The 21852-nt window shown below is 39.0% G+C and overlaps 2 protein-coding genes across 3 annotated transcripts in view; both read right to left on the bottom strand.

The window, feature by feature from the left end:
- LOC127655585 (kinesin light chain 2-like) overlaps positions 1 to 5570 on the bottom strand; it is a 34607-nt gene extending 29037 nt beyond the window's left edge. Inside the window, exon 1 of the mRNA XM_052143482.1 lies at positions 5217 to 5570. The gene's annotated coding sequence lies outside the window, so the exon portion shown is untranslated. The remainder of the gene's footprint in view (positions 1 to 5216) is intronic.
- Positions 5571 to 6294: 724 nt separating this feature from the next.
- LOC127658115 (phosphofurin acidic cluster sorting protein 1-like) overlaps positions 6295 to 21852 on the bottom strand; it is a 111755-nt gene continuing 96197 nt past the window's right edge. For both annotated transcript variants that reach the window (XM_052147222.1, XM_052147231.1), the window contains exons 22-24: positions 17614 to 17852; positions 11063 to 11182; positions 6295 to 10609 (exon numbers count right to left, since the gene is read on the bottom strand). In XM_052147222.1, coding sequence (XP_052003182.1) covers positions 10491 to 10609; positions 11063 to 11182; positions 17614 to 17852 — 478 coding nt within the window. In that variant the 3' untranslated portion in view covers positions 6295 to 10490. The remainder of the gene's footprint in view (positions 10610 to 11062; positions 11183 to 17613; positions 17853 to 21852) is intronic.

Below are 21852 nucleotides of genomic sequence, written 5' to 3'. Positions count from 1 at the left end.
TTAATGACTGGCAACTAGAATGAATCGCATCTGGCCATTTAATTTGATTGCATTGAAACGGCACAACACATTGCACAATCACAACAACATTGTCAATTTCAGAACAACATTCTACTGCATTCTGTAAAACATCACATGTCCATTAATGTCCAATTTGAGATTAATATTTTAACAACATCCATTTGAATGTTACTTTCTTTTGTAAACTTCTTTTGTACACACACTTAATACTAAAATTTCATTCTACTGCATTAAAATTACACAACACATGCTTCATATACAACCAATTATTTGGAACAATATTCTCTTTCAACACATGGAACAGTTTCAACACTGCCATCTATGGAGCACATACGTTTTGAAGCTAAAGCTTCCCTGTGAATTATGCAGTGAACTGTCTTAATGCCAGGGTTTACCTGTTTTACGCGTGCGAGGAATCCACGGGTGCGCCCCGTCATTGATGCTGCACCGTCCGTGCAGATATGTGAGCAGCGCTGCCAGCTCAACGAGTGCTCCGTGAAAAAAGAATCCACAACATTAAAAACATCCTCGCCGGTGGTTCTGGCCAGCACTGGCTTGCAGAAAAGAATATGTTCGGTGATATTATCGGTGTCCTTGAAGCGAACAAACGCTACCAGTTGTGATTTGCCACTAACGTCAATTGACTCGTCTAATTGTAAAGCAAAACAGTCAGACCGCTTTAATTTCTCCACCACTTGCGCAAGGATATCCGCAGACATATCATCAATCCGACGGCATACAGTGTCGTTGGATAAAGGCACCGTTTTAATTGCATCTGCTGCCTTCTTGTCTAACATTGTTTCTGCTAGGATGGCAGCTGCTGGCACAATTAATTCCTCAGCAACTGAGTATGGTTTTTTCGATTTGGCTACAAGCAAAGATACCTCATATGAAGCAAGCAGGGAAGAACTGGTCATCTGTGTTGCCTCTTTTAGTGTGTCTTGACTTTTCCGAAATTCAGAAAGTTTTCTGTAGAAAAAGTCTGCAGATTTACCTACATATGAAGCATGCCTCGTTGTCAGATGTCGCTGTAAATGGGATGGTTTCATTGCGTGGTTGGACAGGACCTCACCACACAGAAAACATAATGGCTGTGGAGGCTCAGTCGTTGTTGTGGTAAACCCAAACATTTTGTAACTGTCTTGATATTGACGTGCTTTTGTTCTGTCCTTTTTAATTCGCTTTTCTGGTGGGCTGGAATTTACTTGTCTTGTGTCAGACTCGCTGGTAGATGGCCCATCATTTTTTTTAAGCCACCTGTCCATGATTGCTGCTCTCCCCTATGCGACAGTTCTCTAACTGAAATCAACGCGCTGTAAACTGGCTAAATTGAGTAAAATGGCGGCAAATAGCGGCAAAAATAAAAACGCACATGAGGTCATTTAAAATAATTTGTAATTTCAACCTTAATTCTGGTTTTAGTAATACTAAAGTAAACAATAAAGCTAAAAAATAAATTTAGGATGTTTTAAAAATATATATTTTTAAATGTTTTTTCGGACCCCCTGCAATAATGTCACGGACCACTAGGGGTCCGCATACCCCCGGTTGAGAAACACTGATGTAGAATACAAAATAAGTAAATACAGAAGCACTCTCGTTGTGGAGCTGGAGCTGAGCTTAGCGCATGCAAGCAAACGGAACCGAACTCTGAGCACTTCTGTTACTCAGCATGAGATGTATTTGTGGAGCACAGAACTGCTCTGAAAACACTGTAATAATGCTCTAACTTCATATAGACTGGACAGAGCAGCACAAATAATCTTTTATTTATTACTAAGTATTGTATTTAGGAATTTGATTACTTTTTTGATGACACAATCAGCAATTTGATTACAATTTAAGAAAGGTAGTTAGTAATTTGTAGTGAATTACTTTTTTGGGTCACTTACCCAACACTGGGTATCAAGACGCACTTATAAGAAATACACAAATTAGGATTTAGCATTCTGAGGCTATGTTTGCAAGGTAACGCTGCTTACGGCACAGTAAATATTGTACTACATACCATTTTTTTTTTTAAAAGGTACACTCAGTAATATTTACACTCTTAAAGAAATGAATAATTTTGCAACGTATTAATAATATCATGACCACTCACATTAAATTGAAGACTCCAGTCATATCAGTAACCTTATAAAACTGTTTTATTCTACATGGAGAGGGTCCACACATGGGGGCTGCCATGTAAGAATCAAATGACCAACCGAATACTATTCGCATAATCTCAGTAACCGTCCTGTTTTTTGACATCGTTATTTCACTCACTGATTAAAGTAATCATGGCTGATAGGGCTGCAAGATTTGAGAAAAAATCATATTGCGATTATTGAGGTTAATATTGCAATAGCAATATAAAAAACAAATGGCAAGTCAACTTGCTTGGTTATCAAGGAAAATGCACAAATAGATTACTGATAATGCTGAAATGTGTATTTTTCAACTCAAATCACACAAACTAGCAACAACAACAACTATAAATACACAGTTTTCAAATTAAAATATTTGTACAAAATTAAATAATATCTTTGCATTACTGCAAACTTGTTATTTTCTCAATAGTACACCTAAATAAAATAGAACAATAAATAAGAACATACGAAGATTGTACAAACAAACAGGAACATTTAAACAGGATGTAACATGTACTTTGTATAAACTCTTTTGAAAAGGAAACTGGATATTAAAGTGTTGTTCACTCAAACCACTAAAACTGTTGTTGTTGTGTGTGTGTGTGTGATATATATATATATACACACACACACACACACATTTTATTGTTGTTGTAATTGTAATGTTATTTTTCACATTAGATTGATCTTATGATGATCTCATCAATGATGCAACACGTTGCAAGTTGGAGACTGCGGGGGTGAGAGATGAGCGTCTCTGTGTTAAGAGTGCGCATCAGCCGTCGGAACTTTATATCTCTCCTGGTCTCGACTCCAGCTCAGATTGGGTCTCTTCCGCGACTGGTTGAAGCAGCTCTGACCGCACAGAGACTGACAGTTTTGGAGTTTGAACTTATTAACATGTCATGCTCCCGTATTATATTAACTTTAATTATTGATGAAATAAAGTAGGGCTGTCAATCGATATTTTTTTTTAATCGAATTACATGGTATCCCGATTAATTAATAGCGATTAATCACATATACAAATATTTGCTGAGAAAGCACCTTATATAACAATAATTCAATATATAATGATGAAATAATGATACATAGATCTCTTTAAATATTTAAAAATTATATATTTTTTATATTTATATATAAAAATAAAAACATATTCACATAATTAAAATGCATTACATTCTTGTGGCAGAAGAGTTCATCATTAATAAGACAACACAAAAAGCGGTTTTAGAATACAATATATTGTTTACTACCATATTATTGAACATAAGTCAGTCATTGGCAGACAGTTCACAGCAATCCATTACACAAGTGAATTTGTCAATCAGTTTGAGATTTATTATGAGGGCTTGTTTAAGGATCCGTCAATGAACAGCTGCGTCAGACATGCTTGTGTAGCGTCTCGGATGTGTTGCGTCATAAACATACATTTTTACTGAATTAACGCGTTAAATCGACAGCCCTAAAATAAAGACATATCGCCAATTTGTGTTATTTTTTCTGCCCACCAGTTCAGTGTCGGTCTGCTTGGCATCCATCTTCACCTGATTTCCACACTGAACACCGGAAACTCACATGACCACACGTGCCACTCCCTAAACTGTGACTGACTGGTCATCTTTTTATTAGAGGTATAGAAAATGGGCTGTCACATCCACACATGCACTTATCTATTTAATAAAATCGCAGCATTCGCCGTCATATAATCGCACAGGCTGACATTGCGATTGCGATATGATTAATCGTGCAGCACTAATGGCCGACTGAGAATAATACATTTCTACAATGGCATCTGAAACCGAAAAATATTGTTTTTAATTTATGCTTCATCCAAGCCGCTAAGTGTCAGTGTAAATCCAAGATGACACAAACACAAAAGTTACTGAGTGCACCTTTAAATGTATGTTTTGAGAAAATATGGAAAATTAAACAATTAAAAAGTTTTCAAACAGTAGTTAGATACATTTTCGTCACATGGCCTTATTACTTGCATGTTATGCAAATGATCTCAGAAATTATTTTACAATCAAATCAATGTTTGTGAACAAATATGAGTTACAATAATGTGTCACACTGCAAAAAAGAGTTGAACAGTGAAAATTAACATAATTAGAAAGGTATACATACTACAAACTGCAAAAAAAAAAAAATAGTACGAGTAGTATGTATTAAAGATTCATAACATCCTCAACGGGCACCTGTATTTCCACCTGCCTCCGGATGAGGCGCTCGCTGACACATTCATCACGCCAATTGACTGCAATGCAGCAACAACAGCAGCAGCAACATGTCCCACATCAAGCATGTTCCATCGTGCAAATGTATCTGATCCACAAACGGGTGTCCTAATGTACACAACTGGATAAGATTATTTCCGTTATCAAAATGATTAGCAGCTGCTAAAAATAATCACGTGAAACCTGGAGTTATCCATCAAGGTGACCCGCATCATCACCGAATCATGAGTGTTTACTGTGTGGGACAAAGACCTTTAGATATTATTCTACATACGAAAGTAAAGAGAGACCTTGGTTTAAAGGATGTCAAGTTAAAATAAAGAGTCGCTTTATGAATATTGTGCAACATCAGCTAAAACTTAAATCTCAAAATGAAAAGCGCCTCACATTTATTATTTTGTATTCTCTTGTAAAAATGTCGCAGTGTAAAAAAATTTTACTTTACATTCATACCCCCATTCGTCCTGATTGCAGTTGTTGTAATGCAAAACATCACTGCCTGGATGAGGGACACAATCACCAAGAACATCATAAATCCATCATGCATCTAATATTTCGCTATAAACAGACTTGCTTCAAACAATACTTAATGTAATCTAGTTTCAAATTAACATGAATCCATTTTAGCACGATTTAAAGACATCAGTTTTGTTTAGCTACTGTTTTTAGCAGAAGAGCTAAACTTTCCTCTCTATTGGAGTCAACATCAGTTTATACGACCATTTTCATCGATTTTTTAGAAGCAAAAATAACGTGTAAAACTAAGCACAGATAATGTTGCATAGTTTACATGTTGGGTTTAAAAAAAGAAGAGAAAATATACCTTTTTTTTAGTCAGTAGATTCCGGTTTTGGGGTTTGATTTACTTCACGCGTGCAGAATGTGATTGTAGCCTACTGTTATGATTTGGGACACGTCCAAAAATCGATTTCGACCAATATAATAATTTCCCCAAAGGTGAATCAGATGTAAACCCGGAGACACATCGGATGATGCGCGTCTGGTGCGTTTTTGACGCGCTTAACGAAACAAACGCCCGTGTGCGCGATGGCCCGCTTTCGCTTCGTCCATCCTTTTGGTGTCTTTCAGCAGGACAGTTGGGGGATCTTTGTGTTGAAGTGAAAGAGAATGACCACGGCAAATTGAAAATGGCTGATGTATGGGTTTGTGTGTCCTACTCCCAGAATCCACAGCCTTGCGCGCTGACATCACCAAACCCGCCCTCCCTAAACAGGGCGTGGACTGTTTGTGAATGTGCGAGGGACAAATTTATGAAAACGTCCTCAAAAATACAGACGTTCGTCACATGTATAAATGCTCCAAATAATGACAATTAATTTAACCACTTACATGTTTACACCTAAAGAAATGAATAGTGCATCATATGGGCATAGATTCAATGGGGAACCCCACAATTATTTAAACAAGCAATTACAATCAAGATTTCAAACTTGATTACACTTCCTAGTGCTAAAACCTATTAGATTGTTTCAAACGACATTTATTAAACCCCTGGAGTCTTATGGATCACTTTAATGCTCCACTTATGTGCTTTTTGGAGCTTCCAAGATTTGGACCATTTTCACTTGCATTATATGGACCTACAGAGCTGAGATATTCTTATTAAATCTTTGTGTTCAGCAGAAGAAAGTCATACACATCTGGGATGGCGTGAGAGTGAATACATGTTGTGAGATTCTCTCTTTAGTGAGAGAATTGTAATTTGTTGGTGATCTAAAAAGCAAAAATCGTTTTTTTAAGGCAGAAATGCAAGGCTAATAAGTTTTTAAAAGCTCTTACATTAATTCTTCCTTTAAAACAAAGTTGTAAAATTGGATATAACATTACACAGCAAAGGTTAGTAAGTGATTTTAATCACACAACACAAAGGAATATACAAATCAGGTGTTTATTAAATAAAAAAAGAATACAAGTAACACTTCCAATGTCCATATACCACATCTATTGATTGACAACCGAATTATGAAAAAGCAGTACTACAAAACATGTAAAATAATAAAAATAATAAAGGAACATACGTTCTCATTACAAGCACTTTGGATATGTACAAGCATTATTGTCAAGAGGCAAAAAGGCAAACAGCTGAAAACTGCTAAAATATAATAAATGCATGTGCAAAAATATTTCTCTAATCCACAAGCTTGGCTTCGTCCCCCTCTAAATATTACGGGGTATTATTTTTACATTGGCTAACTTTAGCCAAATCTGCTGTTTGAATCCGAAGCTTGTGGAATTCAGGCATATGAGCTCTCAAACAGATTGTGATAGACTGACAAGAAGTATTTGATGAAGTGGAAAAGACCATTTTGATTGGCTGTTCATATAATTATGCTCAAATCCACTTCATGGTTTCTGAAAAACGTTCACATTACAATCAACACACAAGTACATACTGTACAGAGGTACACGTACAGCCAGGCAAAGACCAGACTCCAAATAGCACATGGATTAAAAGACAGTCCGTGTTCAGATGAAGGAATGGGTATTTTGTAGTTGTTGAAAACAGAATTTGAATGTGGTGTGTCCAAGCATTTTCTTTTCATATTTAAATGAACATTCTGAAAAATGTATTACTTCCAGACTGCTCCAAAAATACTGAAAATCTATTTTTCCTCCTACACACACACAAACAAAATGTAACAGCTGACACTCTTTGGCAGTGACACTTTTTTTGGTGCCTCTCCTTATTTCCTTTCAAGAAACACTTTAAACCTTTAAACAAACTTTAAACCTGCACCCCAAAAATAGTTAACATTTAAGGTTTAAATGTGTGTGGTTTACCTCAAAAAGCTTGTATAAAGGTTACTGCAGATTTTTGCTTGCCCATCATACAAGTTTAAAACACAAACAGCAAATGTAACGGCATTACATACATTTTTATTTAAGGAATTTAGAATAAAATTCAGCCCAAAACGATCTAAATATTATTTTTTAAATGCCAGGGAAGCATCATTTTGAAGGTTTCTTCAGAATATGGGTAGAAATACTGTAGGAGAGCTGCATTTATTATACACAAAAGGAAAAACACTTAAAAACAACAACAAAAGCTTAAAACTATTGCTAAACATCTAAGGAGCAGGTTAAAGGAATACATCTAAATGACCCATTTGTATTTTAATACTTAGTTGTTCAAGAAAAATAAGTTTTTAATTCACTGTACTTCTTACACTATGCAAGTTTAATGTGTGTGTGTTTGTGTATGTGTGTGTATGTGTATGTATGTATGTATCTTTTCCAGTCTGATTGTCATTCAGTGTGCAGACAGGACATTTTGTGATTTTTTTTAAATGATTTGTTTTTGTTTTTTGTCTCCATGCATCTAAAAAAACAAGCTTTAATTGCAACAGATCCCTTTACTTTAATACTTAGTTGTTTGTAATACTTTTTGTTACTAATTGACACTCTTATTAAGAAAAAAAGACATGAAAAATATTAAAAGTTACCCGAAAGAAAGCTTTTGAGTGAATCTTGTAAAAACATGTCTGGGTCACATTTAAAAAAGTTTATATATCTATATATATATATATATATATATATATATATATATATATAAAGCCTTTTCTTAAGATTTTTTTGCATTGTGTCATTATTTTCATTATGTAGTACAATGACAATCAAGTTCACTCAAAATTCTCATGACCATCATGCGTCCAGACTTTTTACTTTTATGTTTTTCAGTAATTCCCATTATTCCAATTATCACTCTACTACAGTAATTTTTTTACTGTATTACAGGGGGGAAAGAATAACTAAAATACATAGATTTTTACATTTATATATAAGCATAAATTAAAGCCGACACATACTACCATGATGTACAAATATTTTCAAACTTAATTTTCTTTCTGAAAAATACAATTTCTTATTTTGCTTGATTTTGTGGTGAACTAGGACCCGGCATGTGAGATTGAAAGTGAATTAATAATAATATTGTGAAAATGACAAATTAATTATTATGTAACAATAATGGTATAAATCATTAGCATTTCAAGTTTAAATTATTAGAAAGTCGGCTGGGCGAAAAAATGCTGAATCTTGTGTTGTGACTGAATTGAAGAATGTTTTAGTTTACACCACAGACTAACCTTACCAGTGAACACTATTATAAAATACACACATACACGCACAAAAAAACAACAACAGTCACACAACATACTTGTATCACTCTAACTGTGGCACAACATTGTTTCAGAGATAATGTTTTTTTGTTATCATTTTAAAACCACATCGCAAACAATAACATCTTGTTAGTTGCATTACCCAACACGCACACACACACACAAGAATATCTAACAAACGTTTTAGACAAAATAGAACACAGTTACTTTCTTGAAAGCTGCCTTTAACTATATTGTAACAACTAGCAAATAAAGGGAGCTTGTAGCTCTAAAATGACTGATCCAAGATCAGTTTTGCTGTTTAGCTCGTGACTTTAAACCTTTAAAAGGTACTAATCGTGAAGGTCTGATCCCATGCTTGCTTTAACGGGGCATTCCGTGTGAGGATCTAGTTGGCAAAAACGTGCTTTGGACGAAGATGTGTAAGTGTAAAGTTGAGTTGAAGTGCATAGCATCTAGCAAAGGTTTCCCTTCTAAAGATCTCCCCAAACTTGCTTACAACTGTGAAGATTCATATAAGAACACAAAATTAACAATACACCATTTTCCTCAATTCTGCTGCCTACGCCACAAATTATTTTTTAACAATTTCATGTCCAACCTAGTCCAGCCCTTTTGCTAATCGATGACATCATTCCCTTGAGCTCTCTCCCCCCTCCTATACATTTCCCACAATGTTTACATTCTGATTGGCAAGAGTGATCTTTGGAGATATGGTTTATGGAAATAAATAAATAAATGAGCTACATATTTAAGCTAAAAATGTCACTTTTAAAAGTAGAACTAAACGATCGTTAGATCTTCCGACACATAAAACCATAATCTGTGTACAAAATAATATACAAGTAATTAAAACGATTCTAGATATTCGGATTAACCACTGTGTCACTGTAAACCACTATTTGTTAAGTCACAGATCCCAACCTTCTGTATACTGAGGGAAAAGAAATTTGGAGTCTACAGCAGCTCAGTTAGCACAGCTCAGCACATGCACAAGTACATAAAGTGCAACACGGAACCAATATTAAAATAGTTTTGGTCCCACTTTCTATTAGGTGTCTTAATGTACTATGTACTAACATTAAAACGCATACAGTACAATGTATTTATTGTGTAACTACATATTCTTCAAAAAATTTCAAAATTTCACAAAATTTACATTTGCTGCTATTGAGTTTGAGGTATGGGTAGGTTTAGGAGTAGGGGTTAGGGTTGGGTTTAGGTTAACAGTGTAACTACAGATGAAATTAAATGCAGGTTTATATCCAAGTACAATGCAACAACACCTATGTACATAATAAGTACATTGTATCAAATGCTTAAACAAGTACAGCAGTTAAAGATATCTAATAGAAAGTGGGTCCTGTTATGGGTGTAATTTAAGACATGCCAGCTAGAGGTTAATGATGCATTTCCGAGTTTTGTCAACAAGGGGGGAGATGGCTATGTTAATATATGTTCTGATTTTACAGTACTAACAATAACTATAGTAACTACGGTGTTTTGGTGGAAACTGTGGTTACCATGGAACATTTCTTAAATGGATTAAACTGCATTTGTTGGTAATACTTCAATTTTAACATTGAGGTCAATAATGAAAGCCATTCATTGTTGTAACAGTGAGGTCAGGGATTATATTTTTAAGGGACGTATGTCTTGTCATGCTGTTCAATAGTGATCAGGTTGATGGTTGACAGGTGATGTATTCAAATTTTGTGCTTGGCCCCCACATGTGGCTCTGGGACCTTTTGATAAATAAAAGTGATAAAAGTGCTTATAAAAGTCTACCAAACCCGCCAAATCAAACTTATACAACTACACCTATCCAACCACCAGAGACACCTACTTAGGAGAGTCCTGTCTCACAACTACAATTGGCCGGCATTCTGAGAGGCAGGAATGGTGTGCAATGGGGTGTAGGTTGCGGGTTGAAGGTGGGGTTTTGAATGTTGGCCATCCTAGGAGGGTGGTTTGCTGTAGCCAAACAATCCAACTGGGAGATACTTGACATGAGTCGGCCATTGAGCTGCTAACTGGAAGAACTTTACGTCATTCCACTCTCCTCCATCAATGGTAACTGAGAAAAGAGAGAGAGATATTGTTTGTGAATTCATAGATTCAAGAGATTTTTGTTTTGTACTAGAGCCCCATTAATCTAATTAAAATTAAAATTGCAATGACTGACGTTGGTAGATTTTTGCCCATTATGCCAATTTCGCGTTGCATGTAAACACCTTTACCGGTGTTCTTACCGGCTTATCCAATGTGCGTAAGTGTTGTGCGCATACCTCTTCACGGTTTGGCGTCATAAGCAGATAGTATCTAAATAATTTCAAATCTCATGTAAACACTGTTTTCTTGCTTTTTTAAATAAGATGATTTTTGAGAGTAATCAGCACAAGCAAAAATGTTTATGGGTCCTTGACTTACTAATCAATAAATATGTAACTACAGCTGGCACTTGTCCTACAGCACATTATACCCTATGATGTACGGTATGTGATTTCTTACTGGATTTAAAGTGTGTTACCTTTCAGAATAGTCTGCTGCTGTTTGGCTGAGCAGATGAGCCGGCTGATGCCCTCAATGACCTGACTTTTAGAGTCCATCTCACGTTCTTTAGGTTTCTTCCCCAGGAAAATGGTTGGAACTGCAAAAAGAAAGAGGAAGAGACATTAACATGCCACTAAATAAAAAAACAAAAAACACTTTATTAGGTGCACCTGTACATTTAATTATTCATGCGATTATCTAATCAGCCAATTGTGTGGCACCAGTGCAATACATAAAATTAAGCGGATACGGGTCAGGAGATTCAGTTAATGTTCACATCAACCATCAGAATGGGGAAAAATTATGATCTCTGATTTCGACCGTGGCATGATTGTTGGTGCCAGAAGGGCTGGTTTGAGTATTTATTTACTCAGAATGGTGCCAAAAACAAAAAAACATCCAGTGTGCAGTAGGTCTGTGGACAGAAATGCCTTGTTAATGACAGAGGTCAGAAGAAAATGGCCAGACTAGTACAAGCTGACAAGCAGGTGACAGTAACCCAAATAACCACAGGTTACAAGCGCTATACAGAAAAGCATTTCTAAATGCACAACACTTCGAACATTGAGGCAGATGAGCCTGCAGCAGACGACCCCTCTGGGTACCACTACTGTCAGTTAAGAATAGGAAACTGAGGCTACAGAGGGCACAGGCTCACCAAAACTGGATGATAGGCGATACATCGCCTGGTCTGATAAATCTCGATTTCTGTTGCGACATGCAGATGGTAGGCCACATAAGTGGAACCCAAAATGGTCTTCTGCTGTTGTAGCCCTTTCACCTCAAGTTTTGATATTTGTACAACACAATTGTACAGAGGGGTTATCCGAGTTACCATAGTGTAATGGATCTCTTTTCCTCTTAGAAAGAGGAAGCGGAGGACAGGGAATTGTCACAGTTTTGTAACAAACACACTCTGAAGCTCAGCTTTCTCTCCTCGTCTCTCACGAGGTCCCTCTTTTTAAATCGCTCTCCCCAGTGCTTACTGCATTCAGAAGCAGGTGTTAGATATTACTGCTTTCACGCTCTTTCTCTCGCTCTCCGGATGAACGCTCGACCACGTCCCTGCTGCCACATACCTCACCACCCGACTCAAGCCGGGGCATCATCCGGCCTGCCCACCACCATTTCCTGAGAGGAAGTCTGTGACCGCTATCTGCGCCCCCCAGCCCATGGACCACCTTGAACTTAAACGGCTGAAGTGCAATATACCATGTGGAGAAGAGAGGTAGTACCGGAACTACTTCTATAGCAGCCAGCCAGCCCCAGGGACTGTCTCACCTTCTTTTTGGTCTTGGGTCTCTGGCAGGTCGCAATCGCTGCGGTCTTATCAATTTGGGGACGCACCTGCCCATGGCCCACGTGGAACCCCAGAATATGTACCTCCACCCCTCCATTGCGCACTTCTTGGGGTTTACCTTGAGTCCCGGTCGTTGCAGTGACCTCAGTACAGCCCTCAGATGCTGCATGTGCCGCTGATAATCATTATTGTATATAACAATGTCATCCAGAAAGGCAGCGGCGTAAGCAGAGTGTGGTCTGAGGACTTGGTCCATAAGGCAAGGCAAGTTTATTTATATAGCACATTTCATACACAATGGTAATTCAAAGTGCTTTACATAGAAGAGATTAAAATAAGAATACAAATATAAGAATAATTGAAACAGTTTAGAATAAAATAAAATAAAATACAATACAGTACAAATAGTCAGACACACAGTGGCACAGTGCTCATTCAGTAAATGCATAGCTAAACAGATGTGTTTTGAGTCTGGATTTGAATGTGACTACTGTAGAAGCACATCTGATCTCTTCTGGAAGCTGGTTCCAGCTGTGGCTGGCATAATAGCTGGAAGCAGACTCTCCTTGCTTAAGAGTGAACCCTTGGTATTTCTAGCTGATGTGATCCTAATGATCTGAGTGATCTGTTGGGTTTATATTCAGTAAGCATATCTGCAATATATTGAGGTCCTAGCCCATTGAGTGATTTATATACCAGTAATAATACTTTAAAATCAATCCTAAATGTAACTGGGAGCCAGTGTAAAGACCTGAGGACTGGTGTGATATGTTCATATTTTCTGGTTCTGCTCAGAATCCTGGCAGCAGCATTTTGTATGAGCTGCAACTGTCTTATGGTCTTTTTGGGAAGGCCAGTGAGGAGTCCATTACAATAATCCACCCTGCTGGTGATGAAAGCATGCACAAGTTTCTCTAGGTCTTGACTGGAAACAAAGCATCTAATTCTTGAAATATTTTTCAGATGATAGTATGCTGATTTAGTTATTGCTTTGACATGACTACTGAAACTAAGGTCTGACTCTAGAGACACACCAAGATTCCTGACTTGATTTTTAGTTGTTTGACCCCTAGCGTCAAGGTATGCATTCACCTTGAGAACTTCATCTTTGTTTCCAAAGACAATGACTCCAGTTTTGTCTTTGATTAACTGAAGAAAGTTTTGGCACATCCAACTGTTTACTTCATCAATGCATTGGCACAGGGAGTCAATGGGGCTTTAATCGTTAGGTGATAGGGCTAAGTAGATCTGTGTGTCGTCTGCATAGCTGTGGTAAGCAATTTGGTTCTCTCTCATTATTTGGCCCATTGGAAGCATATACAGGTTGAACAGGAGTGGCGCAAGAATTGAGGCTTGAGGGACTCCACATGTCATGGACGTCCACTCAGACTTATGGTCTCCTATACTCACATAATAACCTCTCCCTTCTAAGTATGACCTGAACCATTTTAGGACCATCCCAGAAAGCCCCACCCAGTTTTCCAGCCTGTCAAGAAGTGTGTTGTGATCGACAGTGGCAAATGCAGCACTGAGGTCGAGTAGTACCAGTACTGATAATTGTATCAGTATTTAAGCGAATGTCGTTTATTATCTTTATGAGCCCTTTATGCTGTCTCTGTGCTGTGATGCGATCGGAAACCAGATTGAAAATTGTCAAAGTATCCATTTGAGTTCAAGAATTTGTTCAGCTGATTGAAGAAAACTTTTTCAATGATCTTGCCTATGAAAGGAAGATTTGAGATCGGTCTATAGTTGCTTAATATGGTCTTATCCAGATTGCTCTTTTTCAAGAGGGGCTTGACAACTGCAGTTTTCAGGGAGTTTGGAAAACTCCCAGAGAGAAGTGAGGAGTGTATCACTTCTAGGAGATCTGCTTCTAAGCAGTTGAACACACTTTTGAAAAAAGATGTGGGAAGTGCATCAAGGGCGCAGGTTGATGTTTTAAGGTGCTGTACGGTTTCTTCCAAAATTTTGCCATCGATTTCTTTGAAATCAGACATAGTAACTATGTCTCTCAGGTTGTGGTTTCTCAGGTTGTGGTTTGATTTGTCTGACCCCAGCACAACTCAAGGAAGTGCTGATCTCCTTTCTGATATTATTGATTTTTTCAGAGAAGAAAGAAGCAAACTCATTGCACTTGCTGTCTGAGAGCATTTCACTGGGAATCTGGCTTGGGGGGTTTGTCAGTCTCTCTACAGTTGCAAAAAAGTGCGTGTGTTGTTTAAGTTGCTGTTTATAATATTTGAGAAGAAAGTCTGTCTAGCTTTGCCTAGTTCCATATTAAAAGCACGGATGCTGTCTTTGTAGATGTTATAATGGACTACAAGTTCTGTCTTCCGCCACATGCGCTCTGCTTTTCTGCATTGTCTTTTCATATTTTGCACTGCTGTTGAGTTTCTCCAAGGTGCTTTTTGTCTGCCACTCTTCTTCCTGACTTTCACAGGAGCAATATCATCAATTACACTTTTAACTTTTGAGTTAAAAGAATCAAGGAGAAAATCAACAGAGTCAGCAGATATACTTGGTGTTAAAGAAATAGCCTTCATAAATAGTACACTAGTGTTCTCATTTAAGCATCTCTTCTTGACAGACACAGATCTAGCTTCAATGGCAGGAGAGATTAATATATCAAAGAAAATACAGAAATGATCAGACAGTGCTACATCCTTAATAACAATCGATGAAATGTTTAGACCCTTACTGATAAGTAAATCTAGAGTGTGTCCATGATTGTGTGTGGGTCCATGTACATGCTGAGTCAGATCAAAAGTTGATTTCTTTTGTCATATTGGTTTCTGCATTATCTATGTGAATGTTAAAGTCTCCAGCAATGGCAAAACAGTCAAACTCTGAGGTAATTGTTGATAACAGTTCTGTAAAGTCCTCAGCGAAGGCTGGAGAGTATTTTGGAGTCCTGTAAATAATGATAAGTAAAATGCGTGGAGCACCTTTTAACACACTACCCAGATATTCGAAAGATGGGTAATTCCCAAATGATATTTGCTTACATTGATAGACATCTTTAAAAAGAGCAGCTAAACCCCCACCTCTCCTACCTTCTCTGCAGACACTCAAAAAAAGTAAAGTTAGGAGGGGATGTTTCATTAAGGACTGTTGCACTATTTTTAAGTGAGCGGATGTTTAAAAGTGCTAACTTAACAGTTTTTGTCCCCACAGCAATCTTAGTCTGTCATGTAATAGGCACCAGATTAGATGGGTTTGCTGTACGGCTTTTGAAGGCCTTAGACTTTTTAATTGTGAATATCCCCATGCACACACCTCACCTTCACCCTTTTACCTGTCCCCAAAGCCTCATCTTGAACCAAACGTTGGTGTATAGTGGTCTGATTGCAGCCAGTATCAAACAAGGCTTGATGTGTACTCCCGTTGACACTAGACAGTATTCTGTACGCACCAGCTCGATCGGGGGCAGCCTGCAGAGTGTCGGGGACCCGGACCAATGTTCCCAGCTCCATCACAGTGCATTGTTCCTAGAAATGCCCAGGTTCCCCACAACTCCAACAGGCCGGCCCTGGTGTTATGTCCGCACCTGTGACAGGTGATCAGCTACCTGAGAGGCAGAGCGAAGAGACATAGAGGGCAACGGTGGAAGGGAAAACCCCCACAAAGGGGAATTGGCTATGTCGGGACATTCCCACACATCCGGGGAACTGGGGTAGGCTGGAAAAAAGGGGCAGAGCGAGAGAGAGAGAGAGAGAGAGAGCAAGAGAGAGAGAGAAGCGTGGGGAAGATTGAGTGAGGTGAAAGAGAATGGGAGGGCTCTTCCACCTTCTGATACTCCGACATACTGTATGGTCCTCAGCCAGTTGGATGGCCTCCTCCAGCGACAGCAGTGGCACTGGATGCACTCTGCTGTTTCTTTCGGAAGATGATGGATAAGCTGCTCCAGCAACACAAGATTGATGACTCCCTTGGCATCGCAGTCCTCAGCCAGCTGCCACTTCCGTCAGGCACCAAGGAGCTGTTGAGTCAAGGCAATCAGGCAGCCACGCACGTCCAGCTTCATTGAGCGGAACCATTGTTCCATGGACCCGCTGCAGGATGGTCTTCTTCAGAACATCACACACCAGGATATTCGCCACCGGTAGTTGTTGCACTGTGAGCTGGGCATCCCCGGACAACAGTGGAATGAGTCAGGCTGCCCACTGTGCACACGGCCACCTCTAATCTCGGCCGTTCATTCAAATAGGTCCAAGAATGCATGGGGGCTGCTTTTCCGGGGTCGCGGCCGGGCTTTCTCCCGGTACAGTAAACTCCAGATAGCCTGACGGTCCTCTGCTTGGGCTTGGAGCACCTCCTGGAACCAACATTCCTTATCCTTGCAAAGCTCAAGCAGGGACTGATGCTGGCAACAACACATGCCGGCGAAGGACTGGATGACTTCCGCCAACGATGAGGACTCCATGCCGGCATTTAATTTCTCCAAACTCCTGGGTTTCAGCACCAGTGTAACAGATCTCTTTCCCTCTTAGAAGGAAGTGTAGTATGGGGAATTTCAAACTCAAAACGGAAAATGTATTTATACACTCAAACAACACACTTTTCAGCTGAACAGTTCTCATCAACAATGCATTTTCGCCCCCAGAGCTGCTGCTCGCTGGATGTTTTTTTCCTCTCTCGCACAATTCTCTTTACTCTCTAGAGACTGCAATTATAAAAATACTCAAACCAGCCCATCTGGCACAAACAATCATGCCATGGTCGAAATCAGTGAGATCACATTTTTTTTCCCCAATCTGATGGTTAATGTGAACATTAACTGAAGTTCCTGGCCCATTTCTGCATGATTTTATAAATTTTAGTGCTGCCCCATGATTGGCTGATTAGATAATCACATCAATAAGTAGATGTGCATAATAAACACAAAAAAAGAGTATTTAGAAGCATTTAGTAAATAACTGAATATGAAGCCAAATATGTATACTTGTATATAAAGCTGTACTGAAATTATTTATTTAAATCTTTTGTATTTTTTTCTAGCTGTGCTGAATTCATCCATCCATCTATCTATCTATCCAATTAGGTACAATCATTTATTTTCTCTCTCCACAAAAAGTCAAAGAATATGAGGTAGAATATGAGTGGACAAACTAAATATTTTTTGGCAACCCTTTTACCAAAATTTGGGTTGTGCCGTAATACAGTTTATATGATTTTTTTATTGCACATTTTTCTTTTTTTTCTTAGCTTCCTTATGGTCTGCTTACCTTTCTTGTTCTTCTCTTTGGTGACCACTGTCATGGCCATAGTGTTGACAGGAGCTTGCGGGTCACTGACTCCCCCTCCTGTCAGCCGGCTGACCTGCAGGGACCAGAATGCACTCTTTAGAGTGTTCTTACAGACCATATCTCTCCTTTCTCCCTCCCGACGCTTCTCAGCCAGAGATGCCAGCCAGTAATCCACCTGCAGTCCAATGGCATCCACGCCGTGAGACATACTGGGACTCCTGAAAGAAACACATTACAGAGAAATCCAATCATACTAGACAGAATACCTATTTTACAAATGAGAATTGTCTTTTAAAGGGTCTATAGGCCCCAAGATATCACTGGAAAAGTGCACTCAGATATCTCACTGGTCTCTGTGAACCCCCAAGCCAGTAGACAGTGTAAACAGCAAACAAAAATGTGGCCAAGGGCCGCTGTCAAATTAATTGATGGACCAATCAGAAGACGTTGTTGCGCTCTGTCTGTCAATCATTTTGCGTGATCTCCTAGCAGGTATCTAACTGTGAAGTATCTTGCCTCACATACCTGTGTCATGCGAGTACACAGTGTGCATCTGGCTGCCACTTCACACTTGCATTACCTGTGCTTAGTTTTTTGTTATAGTGTTCTATAATTCCACTTTTGGATTGGATTATCTCTGGAACTTCAGTTGACTCCACTTATGGAATTTATACTGCTCATGTTTTTTTAGTTTTATGCTTTAATTGAATTGGACAACATCGCTAATTACAAACATAACAACTGGATTACATCATCATTACAACCATCAAGGAACTTTCTCCCTCTCAGTGTAATTCTGAACCTTGGATCGTCGAACCATCTTCCTTGGAGTTATTACCTGCTTTGAATGTCCTTTTCTGATACATACTGTATCCGGGTAAAAAAAAAAAAAAGAGCGTTCCTACACTCGTACTGCGAGCCCTCTCCCTACACAGTCCTCCACAACTGGTGAGTGCGTTCCATCTGCTTGATTTGCCATGATAATCAGTGTTTTTTTGCCAGGATGCAAAACCTTCTTTGAAGGTACACGGTCGGCATTGAATCAGCTGATCTGCGGGAGAGCGAGTTAAAGGAGAGCCGGAGATGTGCTATTCTTCTCCCTGTTTCACTCCTGAGCTCTGGGCCATGAAGACAGCTGGACAACGGCTTGAGGGTCGATAAAGGGAAAAACAGAACTTACTGTACTCTGCACTGAGCACCTGCATATATATATATATATATATATATATATATATATATATATACATACATACATACACACACTCACCTAAAGGATTATTAGGAACACCTGTTCAATTTCTCATTAATGCAATTATCTAATCAACCAATCACATGGCAGTTGCTTCAATGCATTTAGGGGTGTGGTCCTGGTCAAGACAATCTCCTGAACTCCAAACTGAACGTCAAAATGGGAAAGAAAGGTGATTTAAGCAATTTTGAGCGTGGCATGGTTGTTGGTGCCAGACGGGCCGATCTGAGTATTTCACAATCTGCTCAGTTACTGGGATTTTCATGCACAACCATTTCTAGGGTTTACAAAGAATGGTGTGAAAAGGAAAAACATCCAGTATGTGGCAGTCCTGTGGGCTAAAAATGCCTTGTTGATGCTAGAGGTCAGAGGAGAATGGGCCGACTGATTCAAGCTGATAGAAGAGCAACTTTGCCTGAAATAACCACTGCTACAACCGAGGTATGCAGCAAAGCATTTGTGAAGCCACAACACGCACAACCTTGAGGCGGATGGGCTACAACAGCAGAAGACCCAACCGGGTACCACTCATCTCCACTACAAATTGGAAAAAGAGGCTACAATTTGCAAGAGCTCACCAAAATTGGACAGTTGAAGACTGGAAAAATGTTGCCTGCTCTGATGAGTCTCGATTTCTGTTGAGACATTCAGGTGGTAGAGTCAGAATTTGGCGTAAACAGAATGAGAACATGGATCCATCATGCCTTGTTACCACTGTGCAGGCTGGTGGTGTAATGGTGTGGGGGATGTTTTCTTGGCACACTTTAGGCCCCTTAGTGCCAATTGGGCATCATTTAAATGCCACGGCCTACATGAGCATTGTTTCTGACCATGTCCATCCCTTTATGGCCACCATGTACCCATCCTCTGATGGCTACTTCCAGCAGGATAATGCACCATGTCACAAAGCTCGAATCATTTCAAATTGGTTTCTTGAACATGACAATGAGTTCACTGTACTAAAATGGCCCCCACAGTCACCAGATCTCAACCCAATAGAGCATCTTTGGGATGTGGTGGAACGGGAGCTTCGTGCCCTGGATGTGCATCCCACAAATCTCCATCAACTGCAAGATGCTATCCTATCAATATGGGCCAACATTTCTAAAGAATGCTTTCAGCACCTTGTTGAATCAATGCCACGTAGAATTAAGGCAGTTCTGAAGTTGAAAGCGGGTCAAGCACAGTATTAGTATGGTGTTCCTAATAATCCTTTAGGTGAGTGTGTATGTATGTATATATATATATATATATATATATATATATATATATATATATATATATATAGGACTGCTCTCAACATAGTGAGACCCTTCCCTTTTCTCCTCTTCAATAAATGTCAACAGTAGGCCCAAAACACTCTTTGTCCATCCTCTGCTAAGGAATTAATTCTGAAATTAAATTTGTCATTGTCACCTCAACCCTGCCCCTAAATCTCTCCTCAAAAATAGTCAATTTCAGATTTCAACTCCCAGGATTAAACTCTACTGACTTCACCAACAACAGGCCCCTTTCCAACATTCCTTTTGAAGCCAATCTTTTAAAACGGGTTGTCGCTACCCAATTACAATCTTACTTGCTTTACAATAATTTGTATGACCCTGTAATTCAATCAGTTCTCCATCCTTTCCACAGCACTTAAACAGATTTTAATGAAAATAACCTAGGAAACACATCCTTAGTTGGCGTGGAATTGTAAATAAAAACATCACGTTCGCCACACCCATGATTAGTTTTAACCAATCAACAAAGCTCTTTAACCAGACAAATTCTCCTATATAAATAATTTCAGAGATGTGTGCAAACAGGAGATGTGTGCAAACATTGCAACATCCATTTTAGGCCAACTAATGGCACTTTTCCACTGCACGTTACAGTTCGACTCGACTCTGCTTGCTTAATTTTTCTGAGCTTGCCTTTCCACTACAGTTTAGTGCCGCCTCAACGTGGGTGGGATTATAGGCTTATAGTCATAGTTGTGCCGCCTCTACTGCTGTGACATCTTAAACATGACACAAACATTACGGACCATAAACAATAACACAACCGCTAGCTCTTAGCTACTGGCTCATTGTGATGCATAAAGCGGTTTTTGCATGGTGATTTTACACAAGTGTAACAGTTAAATGGTCCTGGTTGTTTTAGAAGCAAGCTTTCCAGTAGGTGGTCAACTAAATAAAGTGAAGCTGAATATAGTGTTAATGTAACAAAAGATAGTGTCTATTTGGTGGAACCACTTCCACTTTCTTCTGTTTGAACCACTGTTGTGGTTTTTGATGGTTCTCTAGTCACTTTTATTTTTTTTTTTTACTTTTATCTAAATTGTTGGTAGGTCCGGTGGTAGCCGTGTGCAGATGGACAACAGCTGACACACTTCCTGAAACACTTTTTCGTTTTGCTCGTCGCTAACAAGAGGAACGTCTGCACCTCGTTTATTGACCATGGCGTGGTTTTGCGCACAGCCATATATTTTTACAATTCAAAAGTTGTGGAAACAAATGATACTGCTATCACTGTTGCTAACTTTAAAACTAGTGGGTTGATGTCCCGTGTCGCAAATCCAGTGAAGCTGGTAGTGACAATTCGCTAATCAGTGATCTGCAGGGTTTTGACGTCACATTTAGTATCGGCTCGGCTGGAACCTCAACCGAGGTGGTACTAAAAAAAAAAGTACCAGGTACTATCCACAGTGGAAAACCCCCAAAAAGTGAGCAGAGTCGAGCTGTACCGTGCAGTGGAAGAGCCACATAAAAGAAGCCTGTTCAGCCAGCAAGTTTAAATTATCCTTAACCACTCCAGATTTCTTTTCAGGCTTTCATCTATTAGTATATCTGTTACTGCTCTTTTCTGGTTTACATCTTTTCTGTGTGACAGACAGCACTTTGTATCTATAGGTCAACATAAATCCTCCTCTATGTCCCACTCACAAGGTGTCCCACAGGGTTCAGTCCTTGGTCCACTACTCTTCA

This window comes from Xyrauchen texanus, chromosome 2 (assembly GCF_025860055.1).
Source record: "Xyrauchen texanus isolate HMW12.3.18 chromosome 2, RBS_HiC_50CHRs, whole genome shotgun sequence".
Classification (NCBI taxonomy): domain Eukaryota; kingdom Metazoa; phylum Chordata; class Actinopteri; order Cypriniformes; family Catostomidae; genus Xyrauchen; species Xyrauchen texanus.
This window is presented reverse-complemented; position numbering and strand designations above follow the sequence as displayed.